General features: G+C 43.2%; 1 protein-coding gene across 2 annotated transcripts; it reads right to left on the bottom strand.

Moving 5' to 3' along the window:
• Window positions 1-1,086: 1,086 nt before the first annotated feature.
• On the bottom strand, window positions 1,087-21,242 carry igf2bp3 (insulin-like growth factor 2 mRNA binding protein 3). 2 transcript variants are annotated; one of them, XM_005728764.1, is made up of 15 exons: window positions 20,627-21,242; window positions 19,582-19,642; window positions 13,838-13,886; window positions 10,452-10,503; window positions 10,191-10,254; window positions 9,239-9,517; window positions 8,985-9,119; window positions 8,498-8,620; window positions 8,235-8,370; window positions 6,281-6,412; window positions 4,907-5,029; window positions 4,695-4,769; window positions 4,360-4,491; window positions 4,155-4,268; window positions 1,087-3,863 (listed from the first exon to the last, which is right to left on the bottom strand). In XM_005728764.1, the coding sequence occupies exons 1-15, from the start codon at window positions 20,799-20,801 to the stop codon at window positions 3,744-3,746; spliced, it is 1,770 nt and encodes a 589-aa protein (XP_005728821.1). In that variant the 5' UTR covers window positions 20,802-21,242; the 3' UTR covers window positions 1,087-3,743. The 2 variants fall into 2 exon arrangements, with proteins under 2 accessions (XP_005728821.1, XP_005728822.1); XM_005728765.1 differs by having other exon boundaries at window positions 4,907-5,026.
• Between the last annotated feature and the right edge of the window lie 1,153 nt (window positions 21,243-22,395).

The following is a 22,395-nucleotide window of genomic DNA, read 5'->3' as shown; positions in this document are numbered from 1 at the left end:
CACAGACCTAGACAGTTGGGCTGAGCCTGTGTGGATACACCGTTTGGTTTCTGCTAAATGTAGCACTGCGTATTATGTGTAAACATTGTTTCAGATGCAACTTCACAAACCTAAGCCATGGGGTAATGCTCTTAGAGACTCCTGGGAACCCTTCCAAACAAATCATAGTTGATCAGCGTGTCTCCAGGCCTCGAGAGTATAAGACATGGCTCTAATTCTGGAGGCCTCTGGGCATTACATGCTGTCCTTGGGGTGAATTTGCTGGGACCTCACTCCTGAGAAAATTGTGGCATTGTGTTATCACACACACACACACACACGACCGCTGCTTTTATAGAGGTGCTCACATTTTGATGATCACCTAATCAAGTTGATCAAAAACAAGATTGGTGGGTCTTTGCTGAAACCTCATGATAATGTTTGGTTTTCCTTTTCTTACAAGCAACTTCCCACAGCTTCTTTTAGTGTTATTCATAGAAAATAGAGCAGGTGAGTCCATTTTTCTCTTTAACCTATTGTGATAAATAAAGACCATGTTTGACAGGGTCAGTCAACCCAATTATAAAAGGCCATTTGTCACATATCCAGTTTAACCAAGGACCTAACACCCTCAGGATCTGCTCCGTCATGGAAACCCAGACCATGAGCAGGTCTGAAAAACTCCAGCTACAGAGTCAGCAGAGGCTGACTTTTACACACTATGCACCGCAGGACTTTTTCTAGTTGGGGTTCCCAAACACTTTGTAATATCATACTTAACTGTAAAAGTTAAAGCATCCCAGTCATCTTAGAAGAAAATGCATTTGTGTCAAATGTTTTTCTCCATTTTGTTTTTCTTTATTTAGAGGCATTTGACAAGTGGAGCTGTGTGTGAGGGGGAGGTGAAGGGGCACAAGCATTGTTGCAGAGGAGAGAATATCAAGCTGAAGTTTGATCACTTTTACAAAAACTCAGGCCCGGTCCCTCATCTGTCCCATACCAAGGAGGATGTTCCACGTTACACAGCCAAGAAATGCTAACAGAACAAAACAGCTACCGAATCAGCGAGTGTAACATCTGAGAAAGACAAAAGGGGAAGAAAAGAAAAAAAAAAAAAAAAATACAGGACTTTTATCTATTTTGAAGTCTTACAAATCAGAAACAATAGGCAGGCCCTTTATCAAAAAAACAAAAAAAAAAACAAACAATTGAATTGTCTGGTTTTAGCTACTGAATGCAAAAAGAAAAATTCAAGCAAAAGTTCACATGGAAGCCACACCACCAAAAATAGAGAGCAGAAGGAAATAACTATTGTTTCGAGGATTTCAATTAAAGTCAAGACATGTATATATTTATAAACACTGGGAAAAAAATGGATCACTTGATTCTTCTCAATTCTAAAGAGTTCATGATCTTAGTTTTTAATCTTATCTGGGGGAGGGGAGCGTAAAGGTGTGGAGAAGGGTTAAATTCTAACAAATAGAAGAATGCCTCTACTTCAAATACATTTCTAAAGAGGTAGATCAAAAATAAACTGGAGGAAGGGGGAAGTTGTGGGAAGGGTGGGTTGGCAGGGAGATGTTAGGGACTTTTTTTTTTTTAAAGTATCACTTGTGCCCCTCAGTTAAGCACGGTGTTAGGAAGGCGCGCCCAAATAGAAAGTGTTTGGGGGACTGAGGTATCAGTGCGCGCTGGCGCTCAGTGGGGGCAGGGCTGGGTGCCTAGTGCCACAACAACCCCCCGCCCCCTCAGCTGAGGTAGACGGCGTTCTACTGTGGAAGCATGGATACACTCAAGCACTTTTACCACAATCAACATATTTACATTCGGCATGAAAAAAACACAAAAAAAAACTGTATCTTTACGTTTTTGGATTCCTTTCCTTTTTTTCCTAAAATAAACGCCAGTCAGGGTTCACCCAGTATGGTGTGTGCGCCTATCCTGGCTCGTTATTCCCTGTAAGCATAACTAAATGAAACATCAAGTACATTTGCGGGTTACAGAGAACATCCTTTTGTTTAAATCATTTTCCTTGAAACTTAAGTTACGTTTGCATCTATCAGTGTGATTCCCCCTACCCTCACCAGGCAGTTAACGACATCGACTTGATGGCCTTGCTACAAGGGCCAGTCTGAAATGACAAAGCTCGCTCTATATGAAATTAAACCTAGTGGGGGCTTGGACCTCGCTAAGACACTCGCCAACAAAGGTGGCAGGAGGCCTGGGAACAGAACAGACCACAAACACATGCTCTGCTGACTTGAGGGCAGCTACAGGAAGGACCCCATTACAGTATTCTCTGCAGCACCCTGACCACAGCCCTCAAATAGGAAGGTGAAAGGAAATTTTTGACAAATTAAAGTACCATTATCATTAACTATGGTAATCCCCCCCCCCCAAAAAAAAAATTTAAAAAGAAAAGTTGCATTGCTGCAGTCATGTACGGTTGGCATTATTTGCATGTCGTAGTTGTTTTGCACTTCTTTCTGAAGATGGTGGACCCTCAGGGGAAAAACTGAGGCGATTTTCTCTATACTTCTGTCAGCCGCCAGCTGAGGGGGCGCCAACTCTTGCTCCGGGGCTGCTATGTACAAACAGACTTTATGTACAGGGTCATCTTAAGTCACACATACACATGTACAATGCCACCTAAAGCACCAGAGTTGAAGGCAAGGTCAGTTGGCAGCTGACCAAAATTTTAAATTTTCTTAAAAAAATAAAAATGTTCAAAGACTATCAGCTTTATAAAGTATACAAAACACCACAAAGCAAAATAAAAAAAGAAAGGAACAATTTTTTTCATATATATAATATCTTTTCTCTTCTGAGGTACTAGATCCTGAGGTAGTTAAGTAAAAATGCATATTTAATTGGTTTTCCTGGGCAGCAGCAGTTCGGCACCATTTCCCTGTGTCAGTCGTGGCGCTGCCCTCAACTCTAAATATATATATATTTTTAATATAATTCTTTTTTGTTTATAGGTCTATCTGTAAAATGCATCCCAATTTATAAAATGCCACTTATCACAAGGGCAGGACGCCCCATATAATTCACCCTTTCAGGGGTCCTGTCCTAAAACAACCCCCCCTTAAACATGGCCCACACAATCTGAGCCAACCCCCCTCCCCACGCCCCCTCCCCAAATTAATCTTTCAGGTGGTCCAAACAGGACCTTGATAGCAATGCCTTTTTCCATTCCAGAGAAAACTCATAAGAAAGCTTCACCAACCAATTAAACATCAAGAAAAAAAAAATATATATATAGACCAGGTGTTCGCTAAATCTGAAGTCAACCAAAACATCTTGTCATGTTTAAAGTACAACACCAAGGCGGTGATAGGAGGGGGGCGGGGGGCCTTATTTCTTTGTGTTTCTAGTGTAAAAAGAAAACAAAAAAATACAAGTTTAAACACATCCTTTGGGGGATGAGTAGAGCGGTTGAGGGGTGCGCACTTGTGAGGGCAGGTGACGACGGTGGGAGCCCTCAGGAGTACATTCTCGCAGAGATGCAGAGAGGCGGAGTGGGTGGAACTTTTAGAGGCGCAGGGTCTCTTTCTTTTTTTTCTTAAATCAGCTACGCAGTCCCAAGTAAGACAAGGAGGGGAGGATGTTTGGTTGGGCTCCAACAACCTTTAACCCCTGAGATGAGCATTAGGACCCACTGCCGTCATCGTCTTCTCCCCCTCCTGGACTCTGCTGCATCTGTCCTTCTGTCGAGTCTTCTTGCAAGATTCGGTCACCGTTCCTCCAGGTCCGCTGGATGTTTATTTCCTGCGTGGCATTGGAGGTTGGGGTCCAGATGTAGGCTTAAGCTGCTGCTGCTGTTGCTGCTGCTGCTGCCTCCTCACCTGGGCTAGGATCTCCTGAATCTTCCTCTGGGCCAGCTAGGTGACAAGAGGAACAAGTGTTAGGCTAAAACTGCCGAGCAAAGCATAAAATGAAGTGTACAAGGATGCCACGCAATCTGCCCAGAGAATGCTGACCTCCTGTGCAAAATGTTAGACAAATAGGCAAATTTAGTTTTTTGTTTTTTTATAATCAATTTTGGAAGCATCTCAGCGTGCATAACATTGTTCTTGTTATAAATGGAAATTAACTGTATGGCTACAGTGAAAGGCAAAGAATTTATTCAGTGTCAGAAAAACATGCCCAGAGCACTTTTTTATGCAACTCACCTGGCATGCAAAGAAGTGTCCGCTGATCTTGACTATAACCTGGTCGTTCTCGTCAGGCGTCTGGTCCCGGGGCACCACCACTTCTGCACAGGTCAAGTTCTGCAGTTCGTTTACCTGCAGACGCAGATCAAAATTAACTCAAAACATTTATTAGGGGCAAAAATATAAACTGAATATAATTCGGGCATGAAAGAATCTAGATTACCGTTTTCCCGCCCTTCCCAATAACTCGTCCAGCAGCAAAGGCGGGAACCTTGATATGCGCCTCCAGCTTCACCTCTTCCTTAGGTCCAAAGAAATTCTCTTCTTTTAACTTGCCAAAGATTCGACACTGAGCCTGCAGTCAGATGTGTTCAAGCACAGGTTAATCCCACCGAATTAGGTAAAACTTCTTTCAGAAATACTTCTGCTCCACTAACACGCGAATAAATAAAATCAAGATAAATGCAAACTTCCGCTATGATTAAATAAAGTGACATCTTAATTTTTAATCTTAGCATGAGAGTTTAATGCATTTATTTGGCTGTGAACGTGCAACACCTTAAACTGAGCCTCTGGTGGTCCGACAATGATGACCATCCTCTGCTTCGCATCCATTCCTTCTGCAGGGGCGATCTGAAAGAGGTCATTAAGAAAAAGAAAAAGAAACTTCACTTATGCTCCAGTTTCCATCAAATGAAAACGGGAAGACGGCAAGCATCAAAATGTTATCATTGACATTCAGAGTCTCTACCCTCCTGTCAATAACTCACCTTGATTGAGGCTCCGGCAAAGTGTGACAGTTGTTTGATGTGTTGACCCTGTTTTCCAATGATGGCGCCCACTGCAAGTGCAGGAATGAACAGGTGAACAGTCTCCGATTCTGGGTGTCCCTGCTGGATATAAACAGCTTAGTACTACTGCGACTAGGAGAAGATCGCAGGCACAGACCTCCCCCCCCAGAACATTTGCTCAACTTTCAAACACCAACGCGCAAATGCCAACAGTCGATCTTGTGGAAGCTGTTAAACTCATTAAGTGTCATCGGCGCTTACACCCTCTGCTTGAAATCACTGGTTGATCAGAAGAGGCATGTTTGCCCCCGCAGCAGTAAACGCAGATGCTACCGTTATTGTCCAGTGGGGTTCCTACTCATTACTGATCAGCATGTTCCCAAAATCGTTGGGTGTTTTTGGGAACGTGCTGCATGCTCAGATTGGTGTTAAAACATTTGGCACAGTCGCACACCGATTCTGTTTACAGAAGCTATAGTACGAGTTGGCTGCATGCAAAGGTTTACCGTTAGATGGAACTTGTTAATTTTTGCTAAGGAAAAAAAATAAAAATCTCAAGTGGACAGTAATGTTTAAATAAGCTATTACACTATGGAGCCTTAATGCAAACTGGACCAGGAAATCACCAGTCTCTAGTGCGGCTGACTCAAGATCTGAAAGGGAGGTGGTTGCACTGTCTCTCTCCCCCCCCCAAACAAAAAAAAACAAAACAGAAGAAGTAGTACTTGTTGGTTTTGGAGCGAGTCCAATTTTCCAGCCCATGTGCCAGCTGAGGGCACACTAACAAGTTGCTTTGGCAGGCTACAAAATGTGGAGAAGGGCTGTTGATGCAGAGGATGAACTTGCCGTTCAAACCTTCACCTTCCCTGACAACTCAAATGTCATTTAGCAGAAACAATCTCCTGAAACTGATCAGAGAAAGACAGCCTCCCTATTCACTTCACAAACACACTAGGAGCTGCCTAAATGTCACAAGAGGACAAACTGGATGCAACACTCCTAAAATAAATAAATAAATAAAAATAAATAAATAAACTCAAAACAAAACCCCACAGCAAGCAGCCACAAGCCGTGCAAAGCACTTTGGGGATGGGCAACTTACAGCAAGGGACTGGCTACTCGCTGACAGCATAGGAGCCCAAAATGGCCCTTCACCCCCATAAGGACTGCACTAAAGGGGAAAAAACAAACATGATACCAAGTGGCTAAAGACAAAGTCTCTACTCTAACAGATTTCACCAACCTGACCCAAGGAACCAGCACACCAAGCGTAACAATTAAACATGGGCTGCCCTGGATTTGTGTAATGTAGTGTATGCAGTAAGCACATATCTGCAAGAGTGTCTCACTTACTCCAAATGATGAGCATCCACTATGGGCTCCGGGAGGTGTGATATTGGACATGGAGGGACCCATGCCTGTTGCTGTAGTGGGGAACAAACCTAAAGCATTCAGATTCAAGCCTGGAATCAAGTTGGATTGGAGCTGCAAAGAAAAGACAGCTCTGTTAGCAATTCACATCTCACATTGTATGCTTTCACATCACCACCACATGGATTATCTAACCAACACTGCTATCACACATGATCTCTGGACAAAGGGAAAATACACACACCCCCAGAAAAAAAAACAAAAAAAAAAAAACAACCCTCAAGCTTTAAGTTTAATTTCTCACAGCAGGAAACTGTCTCCTTTAGATATGCCTGCACTACTGGAAATGCTCCTTGCAGCCTGGAGGCAGCACACTTCACGCCCACTCACTAGCTGAAAGATGCACTGGACAATTAACAACGCTACATCACAGAATTTCTACTACTGAAGTGGGCAAGTAAAGACCTCCAACGACAGCTGCCATCAAATCATATTCGTGTCTGCACATGCACCACTTTAGGTAAAGAAAACTTAAAAAAAAAAAAAAAACTGACAATTTTCTGAATTAAACAATCAACTCCCGAAGCAAAAAACAGCTCGACTTCAGCTGGGACTTTTGCAAACCCTGGACAAGCAAAATGAATCAAATTGTGAGCCTGAAGCATATTTTCTAGGACAGTCAGAAAATCTCAAATGAGGCATTGTCCACTTGGTAAACAACTGCACAGTGCAGCTTCTCAAGCTTTTTTCACATTCCTTGTAAACTCTGTTTCAACAGCTAAGAAGGAAGACTAATGGTACAGTCCCTCGCCACAATTTTATGGGGTTTTCCTTTCCTCAATTTTGATGGAAAATATATAAATAAAGGCCAAGGAAAGATATGAAGGGGGAAAAAAGAAAATCAGTTTAAGTGTGCTAAAAGATTGACTTCACTTATTGGTATTATTTTGATATAGCTCAGTCTTCATGTACAGAGCTTAACTGGAATAAATGTATAATTAATGAGATCATAGAAGGCAACTTTACACGCAGATTTAAAAAACAAAACAAAAACGAAAATCACAGCAGTGTAAGAATCACCTGTGGTTTAAAAACCTGCTGGCGAAGGCTCAAAATATCAAGTGCGTTTTCCCATTTTATTGCCATGACCCATTAGTTTACATTTACATGACCTGCACCTCTTCCCAGTTACGTTGACAGTTTGTTTTTCATGAATGGTTTAAATGTGTAACGTTTGAATCGTGAGATGGGATTTCCTCCTCTTCCTTTCAGAAAAAGGGAGGTCCAGCTGATCCCATGCTAAAAGGAAGCAGTGATGCACCTTTCCTTAGCCTTCAAGGGAATTTCCTGGAGGTGTTATGATTTCCACAGACACATTGGGGGTTAGTGAGCTCTGCTAGGAAGCTAAGCAAAATTTCCTCTTCACCCACAGGAGTAGCAAAGCAAAAAAAAAAAGTATTCCTTTCTACTGATTTCACAATACCTGACATGTGGAAGTGTCTTTTGTATTGAAGACTTAATACATGAACAAATAAAACACTAAAAATGTACACGTATCTTTACAAGAAAACTGAGGATGAAAGAGTGCCATTACACCATGGTAGTTTCAGATCACTCCCGTACATGTAAACGTCACTATTCCAGTTCCTTGGCAGATTAATTTGTTATCTGATTTCTTGATTTTATGTAAACCCTAATCACAGAAAGTATCCTGGTGACTCTAAGACCTGCCAGAAAATCCCCACCTCCCCCACCCGGGGCCTGTTTAACGGCCATGTCTGGCCAGTGTACTTGAAAGCCAAGAACATTAACAGACCATCTACGTCACTTTTAAAGAAACCGGTCACATTTATATTTACTGGAACAAAGTTACTTCAGATTTCCCCTTTGAAAAAGTGATTCATTCAAATTTTATTTATTTTTTTAAATTGCTTACGTTCATAGCAGCCATGTCACTCTCATAGGATTCTCTGATCTTCTTCATCACTTCCTCCTCAGCTTTTGCACATGCCTCAATGGAGCCCTTTACTGTGATGGTCCGTTCTGGGTTGTACAGGGTTAGGTCCTGAAGACTGGACAGAATAAAGGTTGGAGGTGCATTAGAACTTATTGTTCTAAGTGTGGTGTAATTTTATAAACCAACCTCACAGACTGCAAACTGTCAATAGGTAGAGTTTCAATGAACTCTTTGCAACTTACGGTGAGATTGTGATCTTGGTCCCAGTTTCCTGCTCAATTTTCTTCAGGTTGCGTCCTTCTTTACCTATTAATCTTCCCACAAAGCTGTTGTGTGCAAGGATCTTTAGTGGGATCTCCTCAGTACTGTGGGGAAAAAGGGGTTGCGAAGTCAAATGAAAAACAAAATCTGATACAATCAGTTCTATTACTTTTCCTACATGCTGCCTGTTTGCAGGGCTGATATATTTTTAAGCAAAGCCAAGATATGACGTCTGAACTCGTAAGAAGTTAAAAATGGGAGCATTATAGGGACGTGGAAAGCTGTTTTTAATGAAGCAGCTTTGATACGATTTGTCAAAGTGATTTATTTATAAAATTATAAATAACAGCATCACAGTTTGCAGTTATACCCTCATTTTAGTTCAGTGTAACAGTAGATTCAGCCAAAGGTTAATAGGTGACAAAACTGAACTAAGGTACACATTTACTTATTTTGTTATAAACTCACAACTTTGTGTCAAGGGCTTCCTTCTGCATGATGTCCATGATGGTTTTGCAAGCGTTCGAACAGCCTTCAGGGGTTGAGTGAATAGTGATGGGTTTCTCTGCAGCACCTGCATTCTCTTTTCTGTGGATGTCAATCCTGACACAAAGAAAAGGCGCTCATCATATCGCTGCTCAACGGCCAGCAGTGCAGAAAAGGAAAGGAGGACACCGCTGACGTGCGATGCCGAGTATAATTCCTGACCTCCGTGTACGTACTTTGAGTGGGTCTGTTTGGTGATGTTGCGGATAGTCGCGCCCTCCTTGCCAATGATCGCCCCTACAAACTGTGTGGGAACCAGCATGCGTAGCGGGATGTCTGACTGCACTTTAGGCCGGGCGCCCAAACCCGGAGAGCCAGACCGAGGGGGTCCGCGGGCATTAAAGCCTCTCCGGCCCCCTGCTGGAGGACCCTCTGGTGCCGCCGTCTCATCAGGGATGTAGGACACTTTCAAGGTATAGTTCTCCATCATAGATCCATTCAGCTTCTCCATTGCCCTGAAAAGAATTAAAGATGTTGGCATGTTAACCTCTCGATTGCTACCGAACGTTTAATTTAAGAGCAAAAGGCTTGCAGACATTGAGTAAAAAAAATAAAAAATAAAAAAAACTACACAAAGCTTCAAGTTTGACTCTTCATTAATTGAAGAAACCAAAAAGCAGGTAGGGACATTTAAACAAAGAGGCTTTAATGCAAATTATTTGTGTCTTAAGAACAAGGTCCAAACTCAACATTCCCAGCAGGTACTGGGGATCTGGCCAAACGCCACCTTACAGTCATTCTGTCAGCACTCACTCCTCATTAGCCTCAAGGATTTAGATTTTTAATGAACTGATCAATTATTCCAAGAGACTCTTCCAACCACTCTTGCAGAGTAGTATGATACATGTACACCAGGGGGCACCAGATGGCCAATTTAACCCCCTCCATCTCCCACACACACACACAGTTATCATTGCATGTCAAATTAAACTAGACTGGGTGTTGGAAGGAGGAAATCAGGTGCACTGTAAGAACACTTGACAGAGGAACTTGATGTGGTGTCAAACACAATGTGGGGGGGAGGGGGAAAAAAAAGAAGGGGGTGGGAGCATGAGCAGATTCATGTCAGAGGCATCAAGACCGATGAGATAGAGGTTAATGACGTGAATACTGTGTGTGCGTACTCACAGCCTCGCCTGGTCCTTGGTAGCATACCGAACATTGACAACTGCAGTCTCTGTATCAGTGTTTACTGTGAGAATACACAAAGTCAGCACACATCCAACAATGACGGTGAAAGTTGACCAACCTGGGTTACTCTAAAATTTCATTAGGAAGCTAATAAAGCATTTACTTGAAAACAATTGTACCGTAAGGAAGGATTTGGAAAAACTGATTTCAGTGCAGGGTGTGTCTTGTAACACGAGGCTTAATCAACAGCATATTTACCTTGTTCACAGCTCTGTACTGCACCATACTGAGCAAGCATACCATCCAAAACCTGAGGGGAGAGGGAAGAAAAAAAATAAAATAAAATGAATAAATAAAAAATGAGTACATTGTGTCTAAAGGATTTGATCTGAACCCACTGGTGAACAGAAGATCATCCAGAAGAACAGGCCTAGCCCACTGCCAGGACATACTCCACCAATTCTGGACCCAAGTTCAAAGATGAGTTACACTGATAAATTCGCTGCTTCTTGTAAAAGCTTGTCAACTCAAATTATGACACTCCCTGTGGGAAGCTGGGGCCTTTCATTCTTTATTTTTACTTGATTTTTTTTTTAATAAAACAGAAGAAACATTTTAAATAGAAAATCTTAGAAACGCTGTAAAAGGCAGACAAAAGCATAAATTGCATAATGAAGGACTTGTTTGTGGGATTTATTTGAATAGTGGCAAATGCACCAGATTAAGATCATCAGCATGTTGAATCCACACATAGAAGAGGCGCGTTGGGAGAAACCTTAGCATATGCACATAACAGAAAACCCCACCAAGCTAGCAATCCGCTCAAATCACGAGACCACGGGACTTCGTTTCACAGATGTGATCAAATGTGAGCGAGAGGAGGAGGGGGGAGCGAGCCGGCTCCCATCTGAGCTAAGACCTCCACCATGCTTGAACCCATGGCCACACCCTCAGGAGCTCAACCCCACTTTCTAGCCAACAGGACCGCATCCCCGTCTGTCCCACCTCGCACCCCAACCCTACCAACCCACCAACCAGACTGCCTCCCGCCTCTCTGCCATCTCCACTCTCCATCATTGGCTGCTCCAGCACCGATACGAGTTCCCTGAAGCTAGGAGTTACTGGCTGCTGGCTGGCTACTCTGCCTGTCCATCTACAGAGTCTGGCCAATGGGAATCCAGGCCATTCAGGAAAGGGTGGGGTACATTCCAGCAGGAAACAGCAGCAGCTGGGGGAGGGGTGTGAGTTCATGCTACACATTCTGTGAATCAGCGCACATGGAAGGGAAGGGGAAACAGTCCAGGCCCACCCACTCACTACAGCTCGTGAACACGCTGCTACTCTCGCCACCATTCTCTAGCTGGAAGGTTTTTACACACACAAAATATGACCCGTTTGTCTTATCTACCTGATAAGATACAAACAAGGCCTTTGCATCAAAAGACCTCTTTCTATTCAGTTCCTCCATTCTTCTAAATCACCTCCCCCCTCGCTTTTGAGGGGAGAGGAATCTCCATGTCACCTTTAGAGAAAGCTGCCTCGCTACATAGTAAGAACATGGGTGTATCTGGAGCTGGAGTTAAGGAACATGCGTAGGCAAAGCGAGCCCACCATTACTTACACAAAATACAAAACCCTGAGCGTGTCCGTAGCCATTTGATCATACTGACTGAAGCAGGCTGAAATCTAAAGTCATGCATTAACCTTTACACTCTTGTAGTTCAGAACAGTGTGGAACAATTGTGCAATTGAACATGAGAATTCTCTTGTTTGGCTTCCATGGTCTTTACAAAGCAGATTTTTTATTATTCCTTTTTTTTTGTTTTTTTAAAATATAAATTGCGGTGCAAGCACACGCCAAGACAGCTAAACCTCTGCAGTGGAGGTGATGTAGCTGGGGGGAGGGAGTCACGTAAAGCCGTGTTAAAGCTGCCACATTCCACATGCAAGTGCGTAATTTTGACTTTAGATAAATTGCAACATTTTAAAGCTTAAAAAAAAAAAAAAAAAATCCACTGCCAAAGTTCAAAAATTTGCAATTTAAGCTCACATAAAAAAAATCTTTTAGGTGTGCCCAACAGATTAGTGTGTAAGAACGTGGAGCAGACACCAGTTTGTTTTTTTAAATGCAGGGGGGAGAAACAAAAAAAAAAAGAAAAAAAAAAAAAGAGGTGCTACGCATGACACACACATGACTGTTGCTCAACACAGACCATTTCTTTCCCCTACTAATCAGGCAACGGCCTTGAAGTCCTGACCATGTCAAAGCTCAACATTTCTATTGGTATTCATCCCACCCCCCATTTCACGTGTAGCTTTTGTGCAAATTAATTACGTCAGCTTAGTTTAAACCTGTCAGAATACTCACTTCTTAACCTCATGAACTTATACATCTGAGAACAATTTTGTAAAATTTAAAGATCAGTTTTCTGAAGAATTTACAGAAGAGAAAATTTGTTTGGGGTTTTTTTGGAAGGGGGGGTGTCTAATATATCAAGGTACACTATGAAACTCAAAAATCAAGTCAAATAATACACCCTGTTAAATACTACTTTATGTAGCAGCTGTCATTTTGGAGCTGAATAGCAAACACCAAGTCTTGAACTGTTATTTCAGACAATGCTTAAAATACAGGGTTGTTTTTTTTTTTACAGTTTAATGCAACAGCGTAATAAGCCTCAAATTGTGCATTGCGTAAAATGTGTCCAGCAAATTAAGATCCACCTCACTTCCATGTGAGTTTGCACCGCTAACCATCTCACAAACCTGACAAAAGCATTACAGATGTATCTGTTGCAGTGGTCTGCATACAATTGAGCAAGGGCTGATTTTATTTTGCCACCTTTCTCAATGTCAGGTACTGATACCTGTAGCAAATAATAAAACTACCAATACCCACATGCATTGTATGTTTTAGACAAAGAAAAATTCACAAGTATCAAACAAGTAAAATGACAATTTAAAGGAAAAAAATAATGCACTGCCATACACTAAAGGAGGACTTAAAGCCAGGCCAACCCCTGGGTTGCATGAATCTTTCACAACCCTTCAGACAACACTGATTTATTTTTAATTCATTTCCACTTTTTTGTGCAAGAACACACTGAAAGTGAAAGCCTCATCACACACACAAACAAGCCCATGTGATCAGTGGTGAAGGACACCATGGCAAAACAATCAACTCACGTTTCCCCATTTAAAAACATCAGCATGCAGCTTTTTTGTTTTACAAATCTCTGCGAGCAGCAAACGCATGTAGATCCAGTGCTACAAACATACTCCTGCCTGAGCCTGTCAGCATCATCTGGAGAGTCTACCCTCATTAAATCTTTTTTTTCCCTAAAAAGCCAAAACACCACAACACTCAAAGGTAGTGAAAATTTAATAAAAACAAATTAATCTCTAATCCCGACTGTCAACTGCCTAGTGACATTAGTAAGAGTCCCCCACCCTCCTTACCCACCGATACCGGTCAGTATGTTGCACTAAGCTACAGCAGCCAAAGTCAAACTAATCATCAAGTGCATGCTCAATTGAAACCCAAAAGGAGGCAAGGTAACTCCAGAGGCCACTAAATGAGAGCCCAGTTGGGCTGCCCCATGGTGCCCCGCCCTGGAAGCGGTTAGCAGCCTGTTAGCACTCACCTCCCACTGCATGTGAGGCGGGATGTTCCTGATCTGCAGCTTACAGCTCCTGGAGAGAGAACAAGAGGGAAAGAGGGTGAGGGGTGAATGGATAAAGAAAGTGAAGGTAGATGGGACAAAAGATGGAAGAGAAAGCAACAGCTAGTTAATAAGTGACAATACCAAGGATAATACAGAAGAGGTTTGTGTTTTGTTTTGGGGGTTTTTAAAAAAAAAACAAAAAACAAAGGACTTATTTCTCAGTAAGATGGACACTGACAGAAGGTCTTTAATTCCACTCTAAACTCAGGTGTACTGAAACAGCCTGCATGAAATGGAGAGGGAAAAAAAAAAAAAAAAAAAAAAGTGGGGTAGTTTAGTTTCGAGTTTCCCAAAATTCAAATTAATGTAACACACGCACACAATCACATACACCACGCCCTTCTCCCAAATTACCAGCTGTGTTACTGAGAGCAAAGAGTGACAAGGGGAAGAACGGGACAAGAGGGGGGGGAAAGTAAATCCAACAGATGGTGATAGTAGTAAGATGCATTACGAAGAAACGGGGGGGGGGGGCAGAGAAAATGAAAGCACACTGAGAATAACGTGTTAAAATGTTTCGCCTACGCGACCTGACTCTAGCATGCATCCTATAGTACAGAATCATGAGATTTTAACAACTTCAAGTCTCAGACCCATTGGTTTTTTTGGGTTGTCCCCCCCCCCCCATCTCTCCTTACATCACACTACATAGGAAGAGTCAAAAAGGAAAAAAAAAAAAGCGCTTGTTCAGAGTGTGCACGCAGAAGACGCAAGTGAAGACAAACAGTTGAGTTTTGCATTGTTGCATAGGAAGGAATAATTGAGACAGAATTATTGCTTATGGCTCCCACTTTCATTATGTTTACAGCTGCATAAGTGTAGTGGTTATGTGTGGAGGTCATGCAGACAGTAGGCCTTCTGAATCAGTTACTCTCAGTTTCATAAGGGTCTGTCTGCATGTTGTGTAAAAATGTGAGAAAAGTACAAGCCACTCCAAAGTCCACTGCCTGTTGACACACACACCTAAAGAAAAGGCGTACATATGGCTTGGAGCTGAGGCATGCGCGCACACACACACGACGTGGAATGAAACCTTGACCCCAGACCAGTTCCACATCGCCTTTACATGCACATTATATACACACACACACACACACACACACACACACACAGTTCCGTGCAGTCAGTTTAGCGTTACGTGCACATTTTTGCCCCTTGTGTAAAGTCTAGAATTTCACTACATATTTTCACCCCCTTTTCCCTCAAATGTCCCTGAGCGCCTCTGGATCTACATGTACAGGGCAGATTTTTTTTTTTCTTCTTCTCCTTTCTTTTCTTCTAAAAAGACCATTAACAGTGTGGTAGTTTGCACAAGATGGCACCTTTCAACATGCAGCATTGATGAACTCCCCTTTTACACAGTGAACTTAATTTTTAAGATCAAGATTGACTACACAAATTTGAAACTTTCCATACATGAATGTGCGCACACTAAAAATTGTACTGCATGTGTACAATAAGGCAGCGGTCCCCAACCCCCGGGCCTCGGACCGGTACATGAGTCGTTTGGTACCGGGCCGCGAGAGTTGAGGCTCAGGTGTGAAATGTATGGTTTTCAGGGTTTTTATCGGTTTTCAGCATTATTTTGTTATCGTTTTGATCATTAACTCGGATTTCCTGGGTCTTTTCACGTGTGTTATGAATAAATCTTTTTTTCGGAACCAGTTTTATTTTGTTGTATTTATCCGCGACACAATAAAGGCCGGTCTGTGAAAAATATTGTCGGGCATAAACCGGTCTGTGGCACAAAAAAGGTTGGAGACCGCTGCAATAAGGGCCATAAAGCTGAAATTACTCAACTTAGCCACTAGGACTACAGTCACGCTTATAGGGGTACAATATATTTAGTACCACGCATTAAAGAAACTACTTAACTCTAAATGGGCAAATTGTAAAGAAAACTTCCCAAATAACTCCCACCAGGAATTTCAGCCCTTTCCGGCCCACTGTGCCATTCCTGGCTGATCTTGCAGCATCTCCCCACACATTTGGTATGCTCTGCATTGCGGTGGGAACGCCATGCGAAATGTGCAAATGCACAAAGCACTTCCAGTTGGATTAACCTATACCCACCCACACAAGAAGTCAGCCAGGGTATGTGGTGGGGTGGGGGGGTGTGGGTGGTATACATTCCCCAGTCCCAGTCTTTGATTTGGGGAGGGGTGGGTGTGTGTGAGGCTGTGTGAGTGGGGTGTGGTATTGGGGGGGATAGCCCAGTTTCAAGCAAGGGTAACAAGGGCCCTCTCTGCCCCGTGGGGGTGGGGCCCCGTTGCCATGGACACGGACAAGTCCACTGACAGGAACATGTAGAGCAGGGTTAAAAGTGGGAGGGGGAGGAAAGGAGGGAGGGCCAAGAGTGACTAGGGTTGGCTCGTCATGTGATGGCCAGGAGGAGGCCGAGCACCTTATTTACTTTCAAACGGACCAACATTCTACACATTCGTCCCCATTCTTGGAGCCCAGCTGAGACCTGTGGCCTCCTGATGGGAGACCGTGCATACAGGTGGTTTCAATAGACACGTATACACAAGCATGCAAATGTATACGTACAACAGCGTTCATAAGTTGAGCAGAATAATGCTACATGATACCTGTAGTCATCTCCATTTCTTTTCCTCACTCATCCCCCCCCATAATGAAGCACTGTACGTCAACACCATTGTTGACAGAGAGAAACACACGAGGTCTGTGCTCAACGCCCATCCACAGCCACTGCTTATTCAGAAGGCAGAGGTTCTGAATGACTGAACTCCACACAGTCTGGTTTCCACTGCCCTCACAGGCCTTACGTGCATGCAAACCATGAACCCAATAAACTACATTAACGCATTTGGATATATTGAAATTCTTGGCAGTTCCAGAGTTGAACAGTTAGAGCTTGCCATATGCGAAAAGCCATTACGCACCGATGTCTTTACCTCCAGATCTTACAGAACAGGTTTAAGAACAAGCTATAAGTGCAATGCCAGTCTGATTTGAGTCTAGACTGAGGGAGAGTTAGCATTTGCCTGCAGTCCAAGTAAAACAAGGGGCCACATTCATAATTCTCTGGCACCCCAACTCATCTTTTTCTTTTTTTTTTGGGAGGGGGGGGTGCAGGTGGGGCCCCACGCTGACCCTGTGACCGAGAATTCTTACACTAGGAGTGATTTCTATAAGCAACCATGAGAAGTTTGAGTACTGTCTCAATTTAATTTACAATTTAAACCCAGCTTTAGAAACAAAATCACCAGGACTAAAATGTTAAAGAACTGAGTTTAAAGGAAGTTGTGCACATTTAAACATGCGTGTTTGATGTCGGTCTTCCTCTCAAATACACATACCCACGCATACATGCATGGGGCCACCACCCCCTTACAACCATGCCATTTTCTTTCTTCCAGTACATGCGACATATATGTGCACGTGGGAATGGGCAAGTTGCATTTTTTTTTACGTTGTTGAAAAAAATAAAAATATCCAAGTAGAGAGTAGAATTCAACCCTATACACCACCTCAATTTGGGTTTACCTGTGGTGCAATTGCATCATAGGAGATTTTTAAAACCATTTATTTATTAGTTTGTTTGTTTTTTATGTATATGTACACAAATACATGAAAATATGAAACTAGGTCAGAGCTTTACACAACTGAATTTTTAAGCTGAAGAAAAATTACAGGCTTTCCACAGAACAATCGTATAAAGCAGATATTGGCGAGAATAAGTGAATGTTATCTTTAAAATGGCGGATTTTTTTTTTGCTTCAAAAGACTTTAACACTTTTTTTTAGGAAAAGGTCACGCAACGTAAAAAGCAAACGTTCATAAATTAACTCAAAGTTAAATAACCAAAAGCGCCGTGTATGTGCAGAAAATGAGTTTCCAATTAAATAATTACGTTGCGTTATACTGTTAATGCCTACAGCCCATTTTTAAGACTCCTTAAGACAAACCCAATGTTACACCAAATGCATAGATCATAATTTTGGTGCCCCCTGGTCACACGCGTGATAGAGGCATGAGAATACGCACAATTTTTTTTTTTTTTTAATGTAATTGGGCTCTAACCTGGTTCGCTTGAAACTATAAAAATACCACATCCCCACAAACCATGTCATCGTATTCAGTGGAATCTGTATGAACTCCAAACTATAGCCACCCCACCCTTGATCCTCGTCTGCTCTAGCACTTCCCCCTTAATAGGTTCAAAGGTGATTGGCCAAGCCCCCCCCCCAGTTCATATTTTCAAGCTGGAGTGCAAAGAGGGGCCCCAGTGTCCGTGTGTGTGTTTGGTGTGTATGCGCGTGTGTGTAGCGTATACTCAGAATACTGTTCCCATTGACTGTGTTCCATGTAGCAAAGGAAGGGCACGTTTTTTTACCTTTCTGAAATGTGGCGCAAACTCGACTCGTGTGCACAAAAACACAATCACCACAGCGTTTAGAGGGGACGTCTGAAGATCTGACGCAAATTCTCATTTAAGTACACCTGGTTTATTTAACCAAGCTACAATTTAGACCAACAGCCCACCGGGAAATGCTTCTGTGATGTCCACGTGGAAAATACATTTCATGTAAAGGTCTCGCGAATTCTGCGTTTGCTCCATTTTATATCCAAAACGCTTTAAATAAATACAAGTCACGGGGAGCAGTTTTTTTTTAATGCCAACGTGTTTCAGCAGGAATTTGTCATTTCAAGTGTGACCCATTTCTTTACATAAGAGCAGATCAGTTAAACGTTGAGAGCAAACAATGCAAACCTGCAATACTAGTCAGAAAATGCCGCAACTATCATCAACCAAAAGCAATTTAATTCAGGAAAATGCTAATTTTTCACCAAACAGCATCGCCACCAAATAATATAAAAATACACACACCATGTCAAAAATGGCCCTTATTTTTAAGTCCACTGCACATATTCCGAGAACCACACAAAAAAAAATATATTGTGCACCTTTGGAAATCATACACCGAACCGCCCAGTGTGGTTACGGGCGTCTAACTCTGAAACCATAGGGTTTTCGTGACTTGGGTCCCAAACCTCCCATTCCACTCGCGTTTGGAGTCCATCTCATGCAACAGCAGCACAATGTGCTGAGGAGGGCGGAAGCGTAGGGCAAACAAGGGAGAATGACGGGCAGATCATTCTCAAATGGACGACTTCACAAGGCCTGTACGCCTCAAATCCAGCCTGCACTCACTCAGCACACATTTCAGCCTGCACACTTTGGTACTCGCCCTGAGCTTTGTGCTTTAATATCGCCAAGAACTGCACATATACACTAAACACATACACACGAGGGAATGGAACAAGCGAGGAGAAGACAACCATGAGGTGGTTTAACTCAAATGCACGACGGTTTTGGGAGCACCCCCTCAGTCATGGCGAGAGGAAGGAACAGAGCGCCATACGCCCCTTTTATTTGACCCCAAAAAGCATTCAGGGAAAAAAGAAAGGGGGGGGGGTGATGGGCGTACGTATTTTAACTAAAATAAATATGTAAAGCTTGGCAACAAACACACATGCAGCATTATTAAAACACACTCGCACAGACACACACGAGGTCAGAGTAAAATAAAAATAAAAAAAGAGTGTGACGAGGAAGAGAGGGTGACTACAATTTAAAAATATATGTGGGGCTTCTACGAGTTTAACCAAGCACTATTTAATAAAAACCCACGTACCTTTGACGTTTAGGGACCGAGTGCTCCACTTCGAGAACTTTTCCGTGAAGTTCAACTTTACCTTAAAAAGAAAAGAGAAATTTAAATTAGCAAAATACAGCTACGTTAATTTCATTAACCACATGACATCTCGTGTAGGCCTCCATACTGCTGAGAAAACAACCCACCCCCAAAAAAAGAAAACAGGGGTTAATGTTTACTACTAAAAATCCAGAGAAGCATACGTAAGCATGACTGCGAGCTGGATATTTCTCGCATAGGAGCACAAATTGTTCAAAGTGTGCGAGCCACTGGTAGCACGAGGACAAATGAGCCTGACATTAGCACTATTCGTAAAAATAGTGAACGAGTTTAGCTCAGCTGTTACGTGTTCTGTAGGTGCACGCTTAACTTGAAATTAGACAACAAGCCGTGAAGGGTTGGAGTGATTAATGTACAAAAAAAAAAGCTAAATGTGGATTGCCTGCCTGAGTTTGTGTTGGCCAAATGTAGGCCAACACAATTAAACCACCTGGTGTGTCAGCATGGACGAAATGGCTTCACAGTATAGCGAGTGGAGGCTGTTGGAGAAGGCCTGTATTTTGAAACCTGGAGAAGAGTGCAAGTTCCAGTAGAAACTGGTGAAAGCGACGACACATTACTCTTCAATCGTGCCAAGCTGGGGCTGTGTGATAGAGCTCACAATAAGGGTTCACTTCACGGCTTCCACAACCCCCGCTCGCTGCCCTGAACGGACATAACGCGCATTGCTCACACTGAGCAGTTTACTCTAGCATTTTACCAAGCCACACTCAGTCAAATTACAAGGGCAGAATTTCACTCAAACCTGGGGGAAGCCATTTGTGTGAGCCCCACGGTGTCAAAAGGCCAAGTAAAGGTTGTGTGAGAGAAAGAAACGCTTGGATACACCCCCACCCTACAGGACTACATGCGTTTCTCATAGGGTACCCCCCACCACCAACACCAGAAGTAAAGCAATCTTCACACAATTGCAGCAGTTTGGGATAATTTCCTAATAGCACCTTTTTGCCCCAGATTGTCTCACCTGAAAGAACATCGATGGCCTTCATTGCTGCCTTCTCGTCCGGGCAATCCACAAACGCATAGCCAGTTTTGACAAGAAATGGACCACTGTGCGGAATCTTCCACTGCTCAAAGATAGTTTCGAAGTCCTCCTCGCTCGCCTCTGCGCTTACGTTGCCAATGTATAGCTTATTCATGTTCTGCGCCGAAAGGGACAATCTTTACGCTGAGGGAGAGATAGTTATTTGCTCTCGCGGATGTGCAGTGTTTGGAGTAGCCTAAATCGCCTTTACTACTACGGAGTGGCTGTAGCGTGCTTCCCGGTCGTTCAAGCCACAGATAGATTTAAACTGGCAGCCTCACGGTGCGTTTGCGCTCCCTCGCCCCTCTGTCTCTATCGCGCAATAAATAAATGCTCAATTATTAATCTCGTGTCTCCGAACGATGGCGGGCTGGGTGAAAAGGAGGAGAAACTACTTTGTGTCTTCCTCCAAACCCCTTGGCAAAGAGACAGAGAATGTCACACACGGTAAGGCTGGAGCCCGCCTCTAAGTCTAGAACCTAGAATAAGAAGAAGAAGAAGGGGGGAGAGAAAAAAAATCCTCAGCTATTCCGGCTTTTTTGAATGAGCCACGTGTTCAAACTACAAATCAGCCCACACGTGAGGAATCCCAATTGCTCAATTAAGTGTTTGGGATTGGGGAAAATTGCACGGGAGTCTGGGGTGGGGACAGCAAAGGGGAGTGAAGAAAAAAAGGAGGGGAAGAGTGGATTGGTGTTGGGAAAAAACCTGGCGAGCTTTGTGCGTAAAGGGATTCCGTGAGAAACTAGTGTATCTTTACTAGAATCACATTCGTGTGCCTTTCTCTGCACAGCCTCGACTCTCATTGGTCAAATGAGGAATAGTAAAAACGGCGGTGCGCGCACGCACGCCCATAACAGGGAGACGCTGATATTGCGAGGGCTTGTGCGCACGGCTGTGCTAAGTGCGCTATATTGGCGACACAACGGATGGAAAAGGGGGTGGGGCCACTCATAAATGATTTTTTTTGACACCATATTGTCAAATTGCATATAGAGCGCATTCAGTTGTACGTATTTTGAGTGGGGAAAGGTCCTGTGAAACTCCTTGGGCCCTCACGCATTGTGGGAATGACACGTAGGCTACTACTCTCCATGACGGCATCCATCTTCTGAGTGGAGTGGAGCCATGCCCTCTCTGATCCACAACTCAAAGTCCAACAGCAGGCCCCATTTGTTCTTGGTCACGTCGAGGGGGTATCTTTGGGCGAAATGAGTGCAGCCACGCCATTTGTTTTGTCGTCTTTCGGGCTGTTTGGCACAACTACGAAGCGTTGGCCATGTGGAGCGAATCACACATGGCGAATGCTCTCTGCTATACCCCAGCATGGATTTGAATTTACTGAAAGAGGGAGGGGTCTCCCACACCAATGTCCCCCTAGCGTACTATGTAAAGCAAAGCCCAGTTCAATCACGTGTGGAATACGTGTCTTAAAACATTACACAACTGTCTGTAAGATTTTGTAAACCATAGGCAGAGGTCGACAGTTTACGAACGGGTCGCTCCACGGGTCATTTCTGCATGCACAGGACTAATTGGCAGATTAATCCATGCCTGGCGATGTCAATAGGATGATATATTGTCAGGGCACAAAGTTTCAAAACACTAATGATCCCCCAAAGCGTAAATTTATAAGCACATGTACAGTCAAGTACCACAATAAATTCTGCCTTTGTGCAGGGTATAGTTTGCAGTGTTGCTGAACGTTA

The sequence above is a fragment of the Pundamilia nyererei genome, unplaced genomic scaffold (genome assembly GCF_000239375.1).
Source record: "Pundamilia nyererei isolate P.nyererei 1_Seehausen unplaced genomic scaffold, PunNye1.0 scaffold00030, whole genome shotgun sequence".
Classification (NCBI taxonomy): domain Eukaryota; kingdom Metazoa; phylum Chordata; class Actinopteri; order Cichliformes; family Cichlidae; genus Pundamilia; species Pundamilia nyererei.
Note: the sequence above shows the minus strand (reverse complement) of the source record. Positions and strands in the feature narration are given on the sequence as shown.

Excerpts from the sequence above, each read along its gene's own strand:
- igf2bp3 (XM_005728764.1), bottom strand. The coding sequence starts at position 20,801 with ATGAATAAGCTATACATTGGCAACGTAAGCGCAGAGGCGAGCGAGGAG. Across the intron at positions 10,504-13,837 it reads CGCCTCACATGCAGTGGGAG|GTTTTGGATGGTATGCTTGC; the intron begins GTGAGTGCTAAC and ends CTCTCCCCTCAG. Across the intron at positions 3,864-4,154 it reads GACACTTCTTTGCATGCCAG|CTGGCCCAGAGGAAGATTCA; the intron begins GTGAGTTGCATA and ends CTTGTCACCTAG.